The sequence below is a fragment of the Gossypium arboreum genome, chromosome 1 (assembly GCF_025698485.1).
Source record: "Gossypium arboreum isolate Shixiya-1 chromosome 1, ASM2569848v2, whole genome shotgun sequence".
NCBI classification, from domain to species: domain Eukaryota; kingdom Viridiplantae; phylum Streptophyta; class Magnoliopsida; order Malvales; family Malvaceae; genus Gossypium; species Gossypium arboreum.
The window spans coordinates 44,272,014-44,290,747 of record NC_069070.1 but is presented as its reverse complement, the minus strand read 5'-3'; the positions used below and the strand labels follow the sequence as shown (position 1 = coordinate 44,290,747).

Sequence of the window (18,734 nt, the reverse complement as noted above, 5' to 3'; positions counted from 1 at the left end):
TCTTGCTTGGTAGTGCTACAACACATATGATACTCAAAGAGAAAATTATGCTCATATTAATACAATATCGGATAGTTCAAAACTTATTGAAGGCTATGTAAGAGCTATTATATTATTACCTAAAGATACAAAATTTGTCATTGACAATGCTTTATTTTCCATTAAGTCTAAAAGAAATTTATTGATTTTTAAAGATATTCGTATTAATGGATATCATATTGAGACTATGAATGAGAAAAATATTGAATATTTATATATTACAAATGTTGAATGTGGAAAGAAATATGTTTTGGAAAGACTATCTACTTTTTCATCAGGTTTATATTATACACATATTAGTGCAATTGAGGCACATGTTACTACAAACCAGAAGTTTGTAGAACCACATACTTTTATTATTTGACATGACTGGTTAGGCCATCCCGGATCTATTATGATGCGAAAAATAATTGAGAATTCAATTGGGCACTCATTAAAGAACCAAAAGATTCATGAATTCAAAGATTTCTCTTGTGATGCTTGTTCTCTAGGTAAACTGATTATTAGACCACCACCAGCTAAAGTTGGGATTGAATCTTTCGCATTTCTGGAACGTATTCAAGGTGATATATGTGGGCCTATTCATACACCATGTGGACCATTTAGATACTTTATGGTATTGATAGATGCATCTAGCAGATGGTCACATGTATGTTTATTGTCGACTCGTAACCTGGCATTTGCAAGTCTACTTACTCAAATAATTCGATTAAGAGCACAATTTCCAGATTATGCAATAAAAACAATCCATCTTGATAATTTTGGTCAGTTTACATCTTAACCTTTCAATGATTATTGTATGTAAATTAGGATAAAAGTTGAACATCTTGTAGCTCATGTTCACACACAAAACGATTTTACTGAATCGTTTATCAAACGCCTCCAACTAATAAATAGGTCATTGCTTATGAGAACAAAGCTCCTTGTTACAGCTTGAGGATATACTATTTTGCATGCAATAACACTTATGCGCATCAGGCTAACAAGTTATAATAAATGCTCCCCATTGCAATTGGCTTTTGGTTAAAAGCCAAATATTTACCATCTTAGAATTTTTAAACGTACAATATATGTTCCAACTGCTCTACCACAGGGTCTTTGGAGGAGGTTGGGAATATATGTTGGTTATAATCTCCTTCTATAATTAAGTATGTTGAACTATAAACTGGAGATTTATTTACTGCACGATTTGTTGATTGTCACTTTAATGAAACAATATTCCCAACATTAGGGGGAGAGAAAAATACAGTTGGTAAAAGAAATTACATGGAATGAATCATTATTATCTCAATTAGATCTTTGTACAAGTCAATGTGAACAAGAGGTTCAAAGGATCATATATTTGCAAAACATCGCCAATCAACTGCCAGATTCATTTATTGACCTAAAAAGAATTACAAAATCTCACATACCAGTTAAAAATGCTCTAATACAAATTGATATCCTAATAGGGAAAATTGTTAGTGCAAAAGAAAATAATCCATGCTTAAAACGTGGAAGACCGGTTGGTTCCAAAGATAAAAATCCTCGTAAAAAGAAAAGAGCAACTACTCAAGGTGATTATATTATGGAGACATGTTCTTAAGAAGAGGCCAAAGATATTACTAATCATAATCATAAACCCCAGAAAGGATTGAGGTACCTGAAAATGATGATAATGAAGAGATCTTGATAAATTATGTTACTTGGAGGAAAAGATGGAATCGAAAAAATATAGTTGTCGACAACAATTTTGAATATAATGTTACTATTGAAGTAGAAAAAGAAAATGATGATCCTGAGCCTAAATCTATTAAAGAATGTAGAAATATAAAAGATTGACCAAAATGGAAAGATGCAATTCAAGCAGAATTGAATTCACTTTCTAATCGTGAGGTTTTTGGACCTATAGTTCAAACACCTAAAGGTGTACAGCCGGTAGGATATTAATGAGTATCTGTACAAAAACGAAATGAAAAAAAATGAAGTCATAAGACATAAAGCACGACTTGTAGCATAAAATTTTTTGCAAAGGCCCGACATTGATTATGAAGAGACATATTCTTCTGTGGTAGATGCAATCACATTTAGATATCTTATTAGTCTAGTAGTACTTGAAAAACTTGGCATGCATTTAATGGATGTTGTACAATCTAGACGTATGTAGTTCAATCGTCTTAGTGAATACTTATTAAAAGAAGGTTACAAAAATGATCCAATTTGTCCATGTTTCTTTATAAAAAGGTTTGGATTAGATTTTGTGATAATTTCTATTTATGTTGATGATCTAAATATTATTGGAACTCCTGAAGAGCTCCAAAATATAGTAAATTGTTTAAAGAAAGAATTTGAGATGAAAGATCTTGGAAAAACAAAGTTTTGTCTTGACTTACAGATCGAGCATTTAAAAGATGAAATTCATGTTCAACCAACTTATACGAAAAATATATTAAAGAAATTTTACATAGATAAAGCATACTTATTAAGCACTCCGATGGTTGTGCGATCGTTAGATGTGAATAAAGATTAATTTCGTCCTTGCAAGAATGGTGAAGAGTTTTTTGGCCCTGAAGTACCATATTTAAGTGCCATAGGGACATTGATGTGTCTTGCAAACAACACAAGACCTAATATAACTTCCACTCTAAGCTTGTTTGCAAGATTTAGTTCTTCTCCAAAATATGTATTTAGATATCTCAGAGGGACTATTGATATGGAGTTATTTTATTCAAATGATTCAAAATCCCTATTAGTCAGCTATGTTGATGCAAGATATTTGATCGGTTCCAAATAAAGGTCGATCTCAAACAAGATATTTATTTACATGTGGGGGTACTGTCATATCATGGCGTTCAACAAAGAAAACATCAGCTGCTGCTTCTTCAAATCATGTAAAAATAATTGCAATGCATGGGGTAAGTTGAGAGTGTGTTTGGGTAAGGTTATTGACCCAACATATCCAGAAGATATGTAATTTACTTTTACAGGAAAAAATGCCAACTATCTTATACGAAGATAATGCAATATGTATAGCTCAATTGAATGGTGGTTTTATCAAAGGTAATAGAATGAAATATATTTCACCAAAATTATTCTTCACCCATGATCTTGAGAAAATAGATGATATAAATGTTCAACAAATTTGTTCTAGTGATAATTTAGCAGATCTTTTTACTAAGGCATTTCCAACTTCAACATTTGAAAGACTACTACACATGATTGAAATGTGTTGACTTAAAGATGTAATATAATGTTGCCATTAGGAGGAGTCTAAAAACAAGTTGTACTCTTTTCCTTTAACCAATGTTTCCTGGTAAAGGTTTTTAACGAGGTAGCTTTTAATAGAAGATTGTGTACTCTTTTTCCTTCGTTAGATTTTTAATCTCACAGGATTTTTTCTAATAAGGTTTTTGTAATAGCCCAAATTTATACGGGCTTGCAAGAATTAAATTAATTAAAAAAAATTAAACAGTCCCTTGATAGTCCATTTACAATAGCCCGTAGGCCTAAAATTAGAACTACCCAGCAGACCCATTTATGCCCTACCCCTGATACTCTAAACCCAAGATTTAATCGGCCCAATTGGCCCAATCTGCCTTCAACTTCAGGGAACCCTAGTTAGGGTTTGCGCCGCAAGCATTCCAAGCGATGTGACCCTTCAACTCGTGACGTTCTAGTAGCCTCCATCAGCGCCGTAACTTCAGCGCCACATCGCGCCATCATCGGCGCATCTTCTGTTGGGATTTCTTCACTCACCTGCAAAAGGAAACAAAAAGGGACAGTACCAACAGCATATGGCAAGCAATCGAGCAAATAGGAACATACCAAAGATTTATGTTGTAAACAGTGGCTATAAAAGCCTGAATCAAAACAATGTAAAAGGACGGGTTTTTTTATAGATACAAAATATATAAAAAAGAGAAATCAAAGAGAGGTGATACTCTTTATCTTCTTTTCATTACATATTTTTTGATACAAGCATATAGTGAAAATACATTATAAAGATGGTAAAAAAATTACCTTTTCGATTCATTTGTTAAAAAGGGAGTCAGAAAACTTTAACCGCAAGCACGGTGGCTCAGATGGTGGCGCGTGAAGCGCGTGTGGCCGAAGGCGGTGGTGCTCTAGGACGAGCCAAGACGGCCACTGGCCAGAGCTCTGAGAGAGTTTTAGAGCTCTCTTTCTTCCTTTTCTTTTTTTTTTTTCTGAAATGGTTTCTAAAATGATTTTTGAAACAAAAAATGATTTATATAGTGCAATGGATACGGCGTCATTTTGGTTTAGTTCAATAAACATTTAAACGGCGTCGTTTCAACAGAGGATCCGCGTGTTGACCCGATGACCCGAGGGAGAACCGCGCGTTTTCGATAAATGGGCAAATTTCCCAATTGATCCTTCCAGTTTATTAAATTTTATAATTTCATTTTATTTTATTTTTAATTTGGCCCTAATATTCTATATTAGTTTTAATTTAATCCTAACGGCCTTTAAGATCCATTCTGGAAAAGGTGTCGTTTTGGGATTAGGGTTTAATTACCCAATGAGTCCCTCGACTTTTAGCTGGAGTTTTAATTAGGCCCAGTTATTTTATTATTTTGGCATTTTGCCCCAAATTCTTTAATTAAATTCAATTTTAATCCTTTTTATTTTAAATATTTTTTATATTATTTATTTTTATAAATATTAGTTATTATTTTTATTTATATATATTATCCATTATATTATATTATTGTATATTTTATCTATAAATTATATTTTATTATATATTTCATTATAGATATATCTTATGCATATAATCCCATTTTAATATCATCTATTATATTTCTATTCTCTTAAAAATCTTAATGTTTTGTATTACTTATTTAAAATATTTAAAATGTATGATATTTCTAATTGTTTTAATAATAAAGTTTTTTAAAAATATTTTCCTATGTATATTAAATTGTTATATATTATTATATCCTTTTCTTTTATTTTTTACTTACTTAAATATGTTAATTATTATATATATGTTTTTAAATATTATCATTTTTTTCCTCCGCTTCATAAATATCGATTTGGTGTTTTAATCATTCGTATTTATTTTTTTAAGTGTTATTTTGTCACTCCTTATTGTTATAAATTTTGATTTCCACTTCTACTTTTATATTCTTTAATTTATTATGAATTGTTTTTGTATTTCTATTTACTAATATTGTATAGGTTTATCTTTTAGCATAATCATCTTATGATGTGTATATTTCATTATTTTAGGTTATTTCTTATTTGCCTATATTATTATGAATTATAACATGTTGTAATTTATTATCTTTGGTATATTTGTCTTGTGATATATATTAACACCATTCTTCTGCATGAGTAAACGTTAAATAAAGAAATTCATTTTTGCCAAATTACTCAAAAGTTTTCAAAATTAAAAGGCAATACTTGGTATTTGGAAGCCTCAAGAAAGGTAGTGCCCTAACTTACTGGGTTGCGACTTTTCTCGTTGAGTTCGAATAGTCAAGTACCCTTCTAAGTTTTTAAGGTTTTCAAAATACGAGCAACTGTCTTGGAATTTCAAAGTGTTATGTCCTAACTTACTGGTTATAGCGTTTTGTCGTTTTAAGATAGGGATTTTCAAAAGGGCTGTCTTAGCTCCGAATGTCTTAAAGATATTGCTTCTTAACTTGTTGGATGTAATATTTTGATTCATTTGATACAAGTGAACCCTAATTTTTCAAAATTAAAATATTCTAAAGAGGATCAGATCTTAAAAATTTTAAATCTTCGACATTAAAGACACTTGATAATCAATTAGGTACCAATTTTTGGGCGTTACGAGGGTGCTAACCCTTCCTCGTGCGTAACCGACTCCCGAATCTATTTTCTCGACTTTCGTAGACCAAAATTAATGTTTTAAAACAAAACATTTTATAAGGTGATCTAATCACACCTAAAAAGATTGGTGGCGACTCCCATTTTCATTTTTCTTAAAGTCGATTCCCATTTTCCAAAACTCAATTTAAAAATGGTCTCGACAGTTTTAATGAGACACATTATCTACCAATGGACATTTAAGGGGAAGTGTTATGAATATCTTATTAAGTGGATATCCATCATGATCAAGATAAAATTTTGATGCATTTTAAATTTTAATAGTTATTAGAATTAGATCTCTACTTCTTTTATACTTCTTATGTCTATAAATAGAGACTTTGATGAAGCATTGTAATTATCTCTTTGATCAATAAAATACATTCTCTATTGCTTTCTTTGTTCTTTATTCTCTCCATCTCTCTTTATTTTATAACAATATTTAGATTTATTTATAATTTTTCCTTTATTTCTTAAACTTTGTTATCATTAAAATATTTTAAATACCGTTAATTATTTTAAATAAAAATAGTTTAAAGAATTTACTTCTCAATTAATTATAATTAAATTAAATAAGTTAATTTTAATTGAAGTAAAAATAATATAATTTAAGCTTATTTTATAATAATTCAATGTGATATTTTTTGTAATTAAAAAAAGAAGAAAATGAAAAATAAATATAAAGTAGACTGTTGATAGCAAAAGAGAGAATAATTTTCGTTTTACATAGTAGATAAATCTTAAGAGTATATATTTTTTTGTGAAAGTTGAAAGGATTTTAAACATATTTGCTTGGATGCACTTCACTTTTTCATCATACTTTTTAGAGCTAATCCAATTAGTTTGGTTAGCAGAGAGAAAAAGAGGGAGCAAATGGGGGCATCATCACTTCTCATGCAAAATATTCTTCCAGCCATTAACCACAAGAGCTAATTGATTGTTGTTTGTTTGTGGGCCTTCATTTTTATTCTCCCACAATTAATTTTCTTTAAAAACAATAAAATTCAATGGTTTATATAATTAATGTTTTCTCCCAAGTGGACCATATTCCCTTATCACCAATTTATGCTTTTCCTTCATTATTTCTTATTACGGCATAAAAAAAAAATCTATACATAATCCTTTTTACTTGTATTTGATTCCATTGGTTTTACAACTTTTTTCCAATAATTAAGATAAACAAGTCTTGAACTGGAAAGGTTTAAGAAATGAAAAAGTTTTACATCAATGAGAAATTTTAGATTCGAATTTAGTCTGAAATAAAATACATTGATCCAAAAAGATTGAATTGAAGCCAAGATTGGAAATGCATGGATGCCAATGGGAAACAAACAAAATGGATCTGTAATGTTAAAAGTTACATACAAATGGGACTGAATCTTCTTCATCTGATCATACATTTCTCAAATATGAAACAGAAAAACATTCTCTCTGACAAACAAACACTGACTCTTGGATCAATGATCACTCAACCCATGCGTACTCCAAATTTAACATTTTCCCCCCTTATTTTATGTAAAGACAGAGCTTGTCTGTGGGTCCTTTTCCTTTTGACCATATGTCAAATCAATGCTTTTGATTTTGATGTTTTTCTCTCTAGTCTACGTTTTCTAGTACTAAACCCAAATCCATGAATGTATGGATCAATGCAATGGAACCGTATTTGTTCAATGTATACCTCACATTCCACCATCATTTCCATCTGAAGTTCCCATTTTATTTTCTTCATATTGCTTTCCCATGTTCCCCTCCCTCCTTTCCTTTCTTTTTTCCCTTTTTCTAAAGCTTCTCTTCTGCTTTGCACTCACAACAGTTTCTCATCATATTCACCACTCCCACTCTCTCTTCTAAACATTGCACCCTCTCCCTCCCTCTTTCTCTCTCTCAATTGTGTGTTTCTTCAATGGAGGGGAAACCATTTCAGCTTTCCTATCATCTGCCTCTCATACTTATCTTTACAGTGTATATCTCAGTTTCAGCAGCGGAACAAACGGTTGTTCCATCCATCAAAACCGATGCAGTAGCTTTACTTGGGTTCAAAAAGATGATCGACAACGACCCGACTGGAGTTCTATCAGGGTGGAAGCTTGAAACCAGTCCATGCCTTTGGTATGGAGTTAAATGCTCATCGGGTAGAGTGGTTCAGCTTGACCTTAACCAGTGTAGCCTCTATGGCACCATCTTTTTCAACCCTTTGGCTTCTCTTGATATGTTATATTCTTTGGATTTGTCTGGGAATATGTTCACTGTAAATTCAACGACTTTGCTGCTCCTCCCATATGGATTGAAGCGTCTCCAGTTGTCTGACACTGGTCTTTTTGGTCTATTCCCTGATACCATTTTCTCCAAGCTTCCAAATCTTGAATACGTGAATTTATCCCATAATAATCTCACAGGGACTTTACCTGATAATCTTTTTTCATCAAATCCTGATAAGTTGCAGGTTCTTGATCTCTCTGCTAACAACATCACAGGTTCTATTTCAGGGTTGAAATTAGAGAATTCTTGCAATTCCTTGCTCGTCCTTGATTTGTCTTCAAACCGTTTTGTTGATTCCATTCCTGTTTATCTTTCGAATTGCACCAAGCTCACTGCATTGAATCTTTCACTCAATTCTCTCACTGGGGAGATCCCAAGCTCTTTAGGGGAGCTTAAAACCTTACAAAGGCTTGACCTTTCTTTTAACCATCTCACTGGTTGGATTCCTTCCGAGTTGGGGAATGCATGTGACTCACTTTTGGCACTCAGGCTTTCTTTCAACAACTTTTCAGGCCCAGTTCCCAGTTCATTATCTTCATGTTCATATCTTCAGATTCTTGATTTATCTAATAACAACATAACGGGCCCCTTTCCAGATTCTATCCTTGAGAATCTTGGTGCATTAGAGGCTTTGTTGTTGAGTAATAACATCATCATTGCGCCATTTCCTTCTTCGATTTCATATTGTAAGAGCTTGAGAATTGTGGATTTGAGTTCCAATAAATTCTTTGGGACCATTCCACCTGATATATGCCCAGGAGCTGCCGCACTTGAAGAGCTGAAGATCCCAGACAATCTCGTTGCTGGACAAATTCCGACTCAATTGTCACAATGTCCCCGGCTGAGGACAGTTGATTTTAGTTTGAACTATCTCAATGGATCGATCCCAACGGAGCTTGGGGCGCTTGAGAATCTAGAGCAGCTGATAGCATGGTTCAATGACTTGGAGGGGCAAATCCCAAAAGAATTGGGAAAATGCAGCAAATTAAAAGATCTGATCCTTAATAACAACCGACTTAGTGGTGAGATACCTATGGAGTTATTCAACTGCAGCAATCTGGAATGGATATCTCTCACAAGCAATGAACTCACGGGTTCAATCCCACGAGAATTCGGCCTTTTATCAAGGTTAGCTGTTCTTCAGCTAGCAAACAATAGCTTGAGCGGCGAGATACCAGGAGAGCTAGGGAATTGCACTAGCTTGGTTTGGTTAGATTTGAACAGCAACAAGCTGACCGGAGAAATCCCACCCAGACTTGGCCGGCAGCTTGGGGCAAAGTCCTTGAGTGGAATTCTGTCGGGTAACACTCTGGTTTTCGTGAGGAACGTGGGGAATTCGTGTAAAGGAGTTGGAGGACTGTTGGAGTTTGCTGGGATCAGGCCTGAAAGATTGTTGCAGATATCCAACTTGAAAAGCTGTGATTTTACAAGGATGTATTCTGGGCCGGTGTTGAGTCTTTTCACACAATACCAGACGCTGGAGTATTTGGATCTCTCTTACAATCAGCTTCGTGGGAAAATCCCAATCGAAATAGGTGAAATGGTGGCTTTGCAAGTTCTTGAACTAGCACATAATCAGCTGTCTGGAGAGATTCCCTCGTCCCTTGGCCAGCTGAGGAACTTAGGTGTGTTTGATGCATCACATAACAGGTTGCAGGGCCAAATCCCAGAGTCATTCTCGAACCTATCGTTCCTGGTGCAGATTGACTTGTCTTACAATGAATTAACAGGGCCAATTCCACAAAGGGGTCAGTTGAGTACACTTCCAGCAACCCAGTATGCCAATAATCCAGGACTTTGTGGAGTTCCATTGCCTGAATGCCGTAATGGAAACAATCAAGCTGCTACAAATTCAGATTTAGATGGTGGCAAAAGACGTAGGAAGCCTGCTGCTGTTTCATGGGCTAATAGCATTGTCCTTGGGATCCTTATATCCATTGCATCTATCTGTATTTTGATTGTATGGGCCATCGCGATGCGTGCGAGGCGGAGGGAAGCCGAGGAAGTCAAGATGCTTAACAGGTTGCAAGCAGTTCATGCAGCTACAACATGGAAGATTGAGAAAGAGAAAGAACCGCTGAGCATCAATGTGGCAACGTTCCAGAGACAGCTGAGGAAGCTAAAGTTTTCCACACTCATTGAGGCTACCAATGGTTTCTCAGCAGCAAGCCTCATAGGTTGTGGTGGGTTTGGAGAAGTTTTCAAAGCCACTTTGAAGGACGGCTCGAGTGTCGCCATCAAGAAGCTTATTCGATTGAGCTGCCAAGGTGATCGAGAATTCATGGCTGAAATGGAAACTTTAGGAAAGATTAAACATAGGAATCTAGTGCCATTGTTGGGATACTGCATGATTGGAGAGGAAAGACTGCTTGTTTATGAGTTCATGGAGTATGGCAGTCTTGAAGAAATGCTCCATGGAAGAGCAAAAGCGAGAGATCGACGGATTCTAACTTGGGAAGAAAGGAAAAAAATTGCCAGAGGTGCAGCTAAAGGACTCTGTTTCCTCCACCACAATTGCATCCCTCATATCATACATAGAGATATGAAGTCAAGCAATGTGCTATTAGACCATGAAATGGAAGCCAGGGTCTCAGATTTTGGGATGGCAAGGCTCATAAGTGCCCTTGACACTCATTTAAGTGTGAGCACACTTGCAGGCACACCTGGTTATGTCCCACCAGAATACTACCAAAGTTTCCGATGTACGGTAAGGGGTGACGTCTATTCATTTGGAGTTGTCCTGCTGGAACTCTTGACAGGGAAGCGTCCGACCGATAAAGAGGATTTCGGGGACACCAACTTGGTTGGGTGGGTAAAAATGAAGATAAGAGAACAAAAACACATGGAAGTGATAGACCCAGAAATATTGTTGGTGACTAAAGGAACTGATGAAGCAGAAGCAGAAGAAGTTAAGGAGATGATGAGGTACTTGGAGATAACATTGCAATGTGTGGATGATTTCCCTTCCAAAAGGCCTAGCATGTTGCAGGTGGTGGCAATGCTAAGGGAGCTGATGCCTGGATCAGCTAATGGAAGCAGTAATAGTGCTTGAATAATAAGGTAATGTTTATTTGATCATAATGGTTTATATAAGAATTAAGAAGATAAAAAGTTTGTAATATTTGTTGCTCTTTTTAAGAATTTTGATGTATCTAATTTTGCAACTCTTCGCTTATTTTTTGCTTATGCAAATTATAAGAGCTTATAATTATAGTATAGATGGAAAACCACTCTCGATACGGTTTAAATTGCAGAAAATCCGTCTGTTAATACCAACAGGTTTCATTTCACCTATTATTTTGGAAATGTTCTAACCAAGGAACTTGGACAACACTTGGGTTTCTGAAGATACATAAATATACGAGTGTATATGGGGATTCATTTGTTTTATTTGTAATGAACCCAATATAGTAGATGATTAGCTTCAAATCTCTCCATCCCAAAACTCTTCGACAGTCTTGTGAGGGCCATCATCTGATACAAAATACCCTGCTGCATATATTTGCACTGTGGAAGTTGGCTTATTTTATGCAACTCATCATAGCTTCCGGTAAAAGATACAAGGTTTTCTTTTATCCTTTGAAACATTTTTTATATTGTTGTTGCAAATTAAAAGCCATAACTAATCAAAAGATATGTTGATTATTAGTTAAAAATTGTTATATGTAACACCCCTTACCCGTACCCGAGATCAGGATAGGGTACGAGGCATTACCAGACAAACATACAAACATCCAACTAAAATACGGGTTATAAAATTTCATTTTTATTTCGAAACATTCATTCACATGCACATATCATAAAGCAATGGATCAAGCACGCATAATCAATTAGACTTACAACCCAATAATCGAATATAAACCACATTACATGGCTATATAGATTTAACCATAATAAACTTATACGTTTGGCTAAATCATACTAACTATCATACAGACTAAATCTCTATACATGCCACTCACTTGAAAACACTTGAAGTTTATCAACACTTCACATCAACGTTCTGATAGTGTGATGCTGCTTCCGACAATCTTTAACCCCGAGCCAACCTGCCAATACTAAAAGAAATGGAGAGGGGGTAAACTTTATGCTTAGTAAGTCCATATGAAATTAATAAGCAATTTACCAATATGTTTCCTTAGGTAAAACAACTATAATTACACTTTTATTCATATTCTGGTCAAGCTGTCTACTCGAGTCATAGTCGGTAATTTATTTATAACTCAAGCTACAGGATTCCAAATTAAGATTCGTTAATTTTTTCAGATACTAGACTCACATTTATTCTTACCATAAAAATTTCAGAATTTTTGGTTGGGCAAATTAATACAATTTATTTATTGAAGTCTCCCCTGTTTCACGGTTCAGCAACTCTAACCACTCTTCACTAAAATTTAATTATCTTTTGCTACCAAATTCAAATGAGGTTCTCGTTTATTTCTTCTGAAAATAAATTCAATAAGGAATTCAACCATATAAATTATGTTCCTTAACTATTTTTTTTACAATTTTTAATGATTTTTACAATTTAGAACAGGGGATCACGAAATCAGTCTGAACCAGTCTTACAAAAATATAAATATCTCAAAATACGGAATTTTTTTGTTTTCTTTGTTTCTTTTATATGAAAATAGATTTAATAAGCTTTAATTCCATATCTTATTCCACTTCTAGTTCAACTTTTACCATTTTTTGTGATTTTCCAAAGTCACTCCCCTACTGCTGTTTTAGACTATTTAGCTCAAATTTCATTCCTTCACTAAAATTTCTTATTATCAACTTTCAAGATAATACTTATCCATTTTCATCTTATCAAAAATTCAATCACGTATCTAACTCATAATTTAAAACTCATATATTCATATTCCAGTATTATCCCACATTTTTTTTCACGTTAAATTTTATTTAGCAAACTTATTTCTCCCGGTGAACACTTTGGAAAATAACAATATCTGGTGGTTTTAGCACATAGCTCCACCTTCAGTAATTAATGCCCAACTTAGTGGTATATGCACATAGCACCACACTATTGGGCTAACATGTAATTGTGACATAAGCACTTAGCGCCACTTTTCAAATTAACATGTATAATCGTGGCATATCCATTTAGCACCACGTTACATGTTTAACTGTGGTATATCCACTTAGCACCACGTTAATGAATCGATATATGTAAACGTGGCATATCCACTTAGCACCACGTTACATGTATCAATATGTGTCATGGGGAATATCCACTTAGCACCACATTTTTTCATTCCGAAGGTTCAACCGAGATTTCCTCATTTAATCTCAATTCATCAACCACAAATCACCGTTTGTGTCCATTAATTGAACAATACTAAAACTTATATCACATGTCACAAAATAAAATATTATAACATAATAAAACAATACATTATTTACATATAAACTCACATCTCATATACTATCAAAGAAATAACATTAAAATACACATTGCATTATTAAAAATCATATGAACTTACCTCGTATACGAAAATGACCATTTTTACCATTTAAGTCAACTACTTGGTATTTTCTCGATTTTAGCCCGAATCTCAATTTCCTTGATTTAACATTACAAATATAGCTCATTTATTACTCACATTATTCAAATGGGTCCATAAATCATATTTTTATAAATTTGCATTTTGACCCCTAAACTTTTGCATATTTGCACTTTTTTCCCAAGGTTCGAAAATTTAAATTCATCCTATTTTCTTATGTTTTACGACATGCTGATCATTTTTCCCTTCTATAACAACATCAAATTCTCACTCTAACATGTACTTATGAACATTATATATTTTTACCGATTATATCGTTTTACTCGTTTTCACGTAAAATTACTTAGCAAAAGTTGTTTATCTAACACCCAACACTCATTTTCTACCATTAGACATCAAAATGCATGCATGTCACAGATGGGTAAATTTTTAAACATGAACCCTAGCTCAAATTAATGGTAGAAATGGGTAAATCGAGCTACGAGGATTTCAAAAATGCAAAGAACATTAAAAACGGGACAAAGATAGAATTACAATCAAGCTTGGAAGTTTTACAAACCCTAGCCATGTCTTCCATCTCCATATACGGTTATGGCATGAGAAAAATGATGAAGAAGATGACATCTTTTTCTTAGTTATTTTGGCTTTATTTTCTAAATTACTAAAATACCCTTAATGAAAAATAAATAAAAACATACCATGCCATGTCCATTTTTGTCCACTAATTACAAAATGGGCTATTTACCATTTAAGGATCTCCAATTTAAAAACCCATTACTCACAAGTACTTAGTACCTTTGTGAACTAGAACACACATTTTGCAACCTTTTACAATTTAGTCCTTTTGACTAAATTGAGTGCCCAAACGTCAAAATTTTCAAACAAAATTTTCATGTATTCCGTGAAATCGTAGACCATAAAAATATAATAAAAATAAAATTTTCTTCGTCGGATTTTTGGTCCCGAAACCACTATTCCGACCAGGCTCAAAATCCCTATGAAGAGATATAACACTTTCTATGAAGTGAAATTTCATTTGTATGACATACCTAATAATATAGAAAGAAAGTTTTTTTCTATTTTTTCAATTATTCTATAAAAAATTAATGCAAATTAAAATTTTTATAAAAATTAATATCCTTACTATGCTTCTCTTATTATTCAGTGGACTGTTTTTATCGCTACAAAAAGTAGACAGTTATTGGGATTCATTTTGTCGTTCATTTGCCAATAACTCTTTTACGCACCATAATATAGATAGGGTGAATAAAACCTTAAAAAAAGTGATATTAATACACACCTTAAAGCCCTTGTTAATTTATCATAAATTTATTTCATCGCCACACACCAACACTTTGTTGAAGCTCTTCTCAAGCACACATACTCTTTGCTCATATGCCCATCTCATGCAAACCTGTTTATTTTCATTCCGAAACAGTCCCCTATTTATTAGTGTCAGCTTTCTTAATATGCTAACGGAAGGGAAAAACAAGAAATAAATGGTGTCTGCCAGGGGTCTAATATATATAATACCTAAGCAAGTGATTGTCCCTTGGCTTGGGCAATTTCTTTGGGATTCCTCACATTCCATCACCCGATTTGCTCCTCGCGCTATTCATTTGGCCCCCAGAGGAGAGTAAGCTTCGATAAGTATGCCATTCTCCTCACAAAACTTCCTCAGCTTCTTTTGTTGCTGTTAGAATTAAATGACCATCCTTATTTAAATAAAATACAGTGGTAAAATAAAATAAAATAAAAATCCATATAGAACTACACTTCTTTTATTTTATTTTAGAATAAGGTTTTTTAAACCTTATTAAACTCCATCTATTTTATATTGATTAAAATAAGGTGTTTCCGTCCTACTAGAATATGGCTTTACAAGCCTATAAATAGACATAGTCTATTCTTCTTGTAATTATTCAAATTCGACATAGTGAATTTTCTTCCCCTTTGCCCATGATTTTTTTTCCTGAAAAGGGTTTCCACGTAAAAATTTGTGTGTTCTTTATTTTATTTTACTTTATTTTTCACAGTTGCCACAACGGGTTCATCTCCACCTTTCACCCCAAATCCAACATCATGAAACAAAATTATTTGGAAATTAAAGTGACCCTTACTTGGTTCACCGCTGGTGGGATTTGGGCAGTGGAAAGGATGGTCTGGAGTTTCTTGCATCACAAATTGCTTACACCTAGAGATTTGGTTAGCCCAAGAGCTTGACACTCCTCCATTGCTTCCCATTTAGATTTTAGATCTATGGGACCAAGGTCCTCCTCCTTGAAAGGAAATTCCCATTTATCCGGCTTCAAACTCACTGTCCAATGAATTAGATAGAGATCAAGATACTCCAGCTTCAAATTCCTGTAGAGATCATGATAATACTCTAGAACGACATATTTAATGTGCTAATTGCATGTTTATTTTGAGTATGATCCTACTAATTTGGACTATTTTATGATTTTTTTATCTTTTAGGGACTTAATTGAAGGCAGAAGTAAATTTAAGGGCGAAAAATGTGAATTTAGAGATAAAGTGGGCCAACATGCGAAGTAGGAGAGAAGTGGTGCCAAAAAAATGCAAGCATGGACGACATAAGGGCTAAAATGCAAAAGAAGAGATTTTATAGCACAAGACTCTATTTAATGTTTAATTATATTAGGATAATTATTAAGGATAATTATTTAGATTTAAATTTAAGATTTATTTTTATCTTTAATTATCTTTATTTATTTGTATTTATCTTTTAGAATTTAATTAGGAATAGGTTAGGTTTCTTAGTACTATAAATAGGGGATGAAGTGACACAAATTTTGTGCATCTTTTTGACTATAAACACTCTCTCCCCCATAAATCTAGTTTGTTCTTCCCATATTTTCTTTTAATAAAAATTCACTTCCCATTATTTTTATTTGATTTTCCCCAAAAACCATGAGCCACTAAATCTAATCTAGCCGAAGGTTGTCAAAATTCCCCAAAAAGGTTTATGAGGCTTAGAATCTGTGCCTAGTCTTCTCAATAGGGTATTCATCGCTTCTCCGCATTCCGAGGCTGACGCTTCCGTCTATGTCCCTTAATAGGTGATCTTTTCAACTTGTGTAAGGAATGGTCGCTTTGTATGTTTTGGAAAGGTTGCACAGTCGGTTCATTGGCTTTCTGCGTCAAAGGTTGACGAGTCCAAGAGACAAAATGGCGTGGTGTTCGCCATTGGGAAGTGATGATCTAGCAGAAGATAGTCCTACAAAAGCGATTGTTGGCTAGAGTCAGGTTTCGCCAAATTGTAAGCCTAAATCCTTGGAGTTGGTGGTCGTAGGTATCTTCTTCCACTATAACTGGCTTATTCTACTTGAGAAGGATTACTTAAAAGCCAATGATTGAACCTAAGGCGAATCAAGACAACAGGAGGCTGAAATCTCGCCACATAAGAAACTCTCTCTTTTCCCAAACTCAGTTTATTTTTATATTCTCCATTTTAATTTTGGCAACTTATTTAATTTCGCAGTTTCAATTCGACTTCCAATTTTGTTTTTATTTTATTTTTCCAGATCAAAACTTTTAATTCTGTTTTTTTTTCCAGGAACGCAAGTTTTCTTAGGTACGATTTTGCCCAGGATTTCAAGAAACAACCATTCGTGCAATCTTGTTCCTGAGGATTCGACCCTACTTCCCCTTTACTGTTCTTTTTCATTATTTTGTAGGAAATAGGATATATTTTGTGCTCTCAACGACTGCATCAGATCAAGAAGCATTAGTAAACCAATAAAAGGACACATAGTGAAAACTTTTCACATGAAGGGAACAGTAAATACTCGAGTGTTTGCTTGAGAGCTGGGAGAACAGAGTCATGGTATGCATCACTACACCGGAGCTTGGAAGTGATAGAGTTCATTCCTAGATTTGATTAACCCTAGACGAATAGCATCAGATATTGCTTCACCTAAAGGCTGCTCAGTTTGGTAAACAACAACCGTATTGTAGTGGCGGTACCCAAGTTTGATAGCTTCGAGATTGGTTTGTTTCAAGGTATCAATGGAGGCACCAAAAGGGAATTCAGCAGTGCCAAAGCCTAGAAGGGGAATGGCTTTCTTAGAAGTCGAATGGAGAGGGAAAGTGGGGATGCTTTAGCCTGCAATGGTAGGTCTTGTTTCCATCTCCTGCCTATAAACAACTACGATGTCCGTCAATTTGTAATATCCTTTAGCAGGGCATGGATGTTGGAAGCCATATATGTAAATATTAGAACTTAGAAGTTTCATGGGCATCTATCACTGTTCACGTCATTTTCTCCACCGCAATTGTGATTTTCTATTTTTGTCAGAATTTCTCTTATGACTGTCTATTTTTATTGGAGTTTTGATTTTCTTTTAATATACTCAATTTCGTAATTTAATCAATTTATATAATTTGATTATACTTTTAGTCCCAATCATTGAAACAATTAAAAGTTGATGTGAAGTTTAAAAGAAAAACTCTAAATTCAAACTTTCCTGCATCTTTCTATTATTATTATTATTATTTTATAAAGGGTAAACTTGAAAAATGGGTATTTATTCTATTTTGATTACTGAATTATTAATTTTTTGATTTAATTACTAAACTTTTTAAAATAAAATATTTTAATAAATTTAGCCCTCTAATATTTACATATTATATAAATTTGATCCTAAATATAAAACATTCAATAAATCTAACCTCAATTTTAAAAAATTTAATCATTTTAATTTAAATTTTAAAAATTCACGTAACTTTATTTAGATCTAAACAATCCATTTCCTATCTTTTGTTTTGAAACTAGAGATGGCAACTTGAACTCACTTTTTTTTTTTTGTATTTTCAGTATAGAAATTTGATGTTTGATGATTTTTTTTATTGTTATAATCTAGTTAGTTGGTAGCTATAGCTTCTATCAGATATTTATAATCAACTTTGCTTCATCAATTGTTACTTTTAAATATCATTATCATATGGTGTTCTTTTCATTTGTTTTTTCCCTTTTCCACGTGTTGGGTTGGTAAACAAAGTGTATGAAAAAATTTTATTTGGAGTAAGATAAAGTTATAAATTTTGAAATCTAAAGTTAAGATTTTTGGGTTA

The 18,734-nt window shown here is 33.5% G+C and overlaps 1 protein-coding gene and 1 pseudogene across 1 annotated transcript; one reads left to right on the top strand and one right to left on the bottom strand.

Annotated features, from left to right (window-relative positions):
* Positions 1–7,525: 7,525 nt before the first annotated feature.
* On the top strand, positions 7,526–11,391 carry LOC108480815 (serine/threonine-protein kinase BRI1-like 2). The gene has a single exon (XM_017783925.2). The coding sequence runs from the start codon at positions 7,778–7,780 to the stop codon at positions 11,183–11,185; it is 3,408 nt and encodes a 1,135-aa protein (XP_017639414.1). The 5' UTR covers positions 7,526–7,777; the 3' UTR covers positions 11,186–11,391.
* A 166-nt stretch (positions 11,392–11,557) lies between these two features.
* LOC108481061 (non-functional NADPH-dependent codeinone reductase 2-like) lies at positions 11,558–17,921 on the bottom strand (annotated as a pseudogene).
* Between the last annotated feature and the right edge of the window lie 813 nt (positions 17,922–18,734).

Bases quoted from the DNA above. Each gene is read 5' to 3' on its own strand.
- LOC108480815 (XM_017783925.2), top strand. From the start codon at position 7,778: ATGGAGGGGAAACCATTTCAGCTTTCCTATCATCTGCCTCTCATACTT.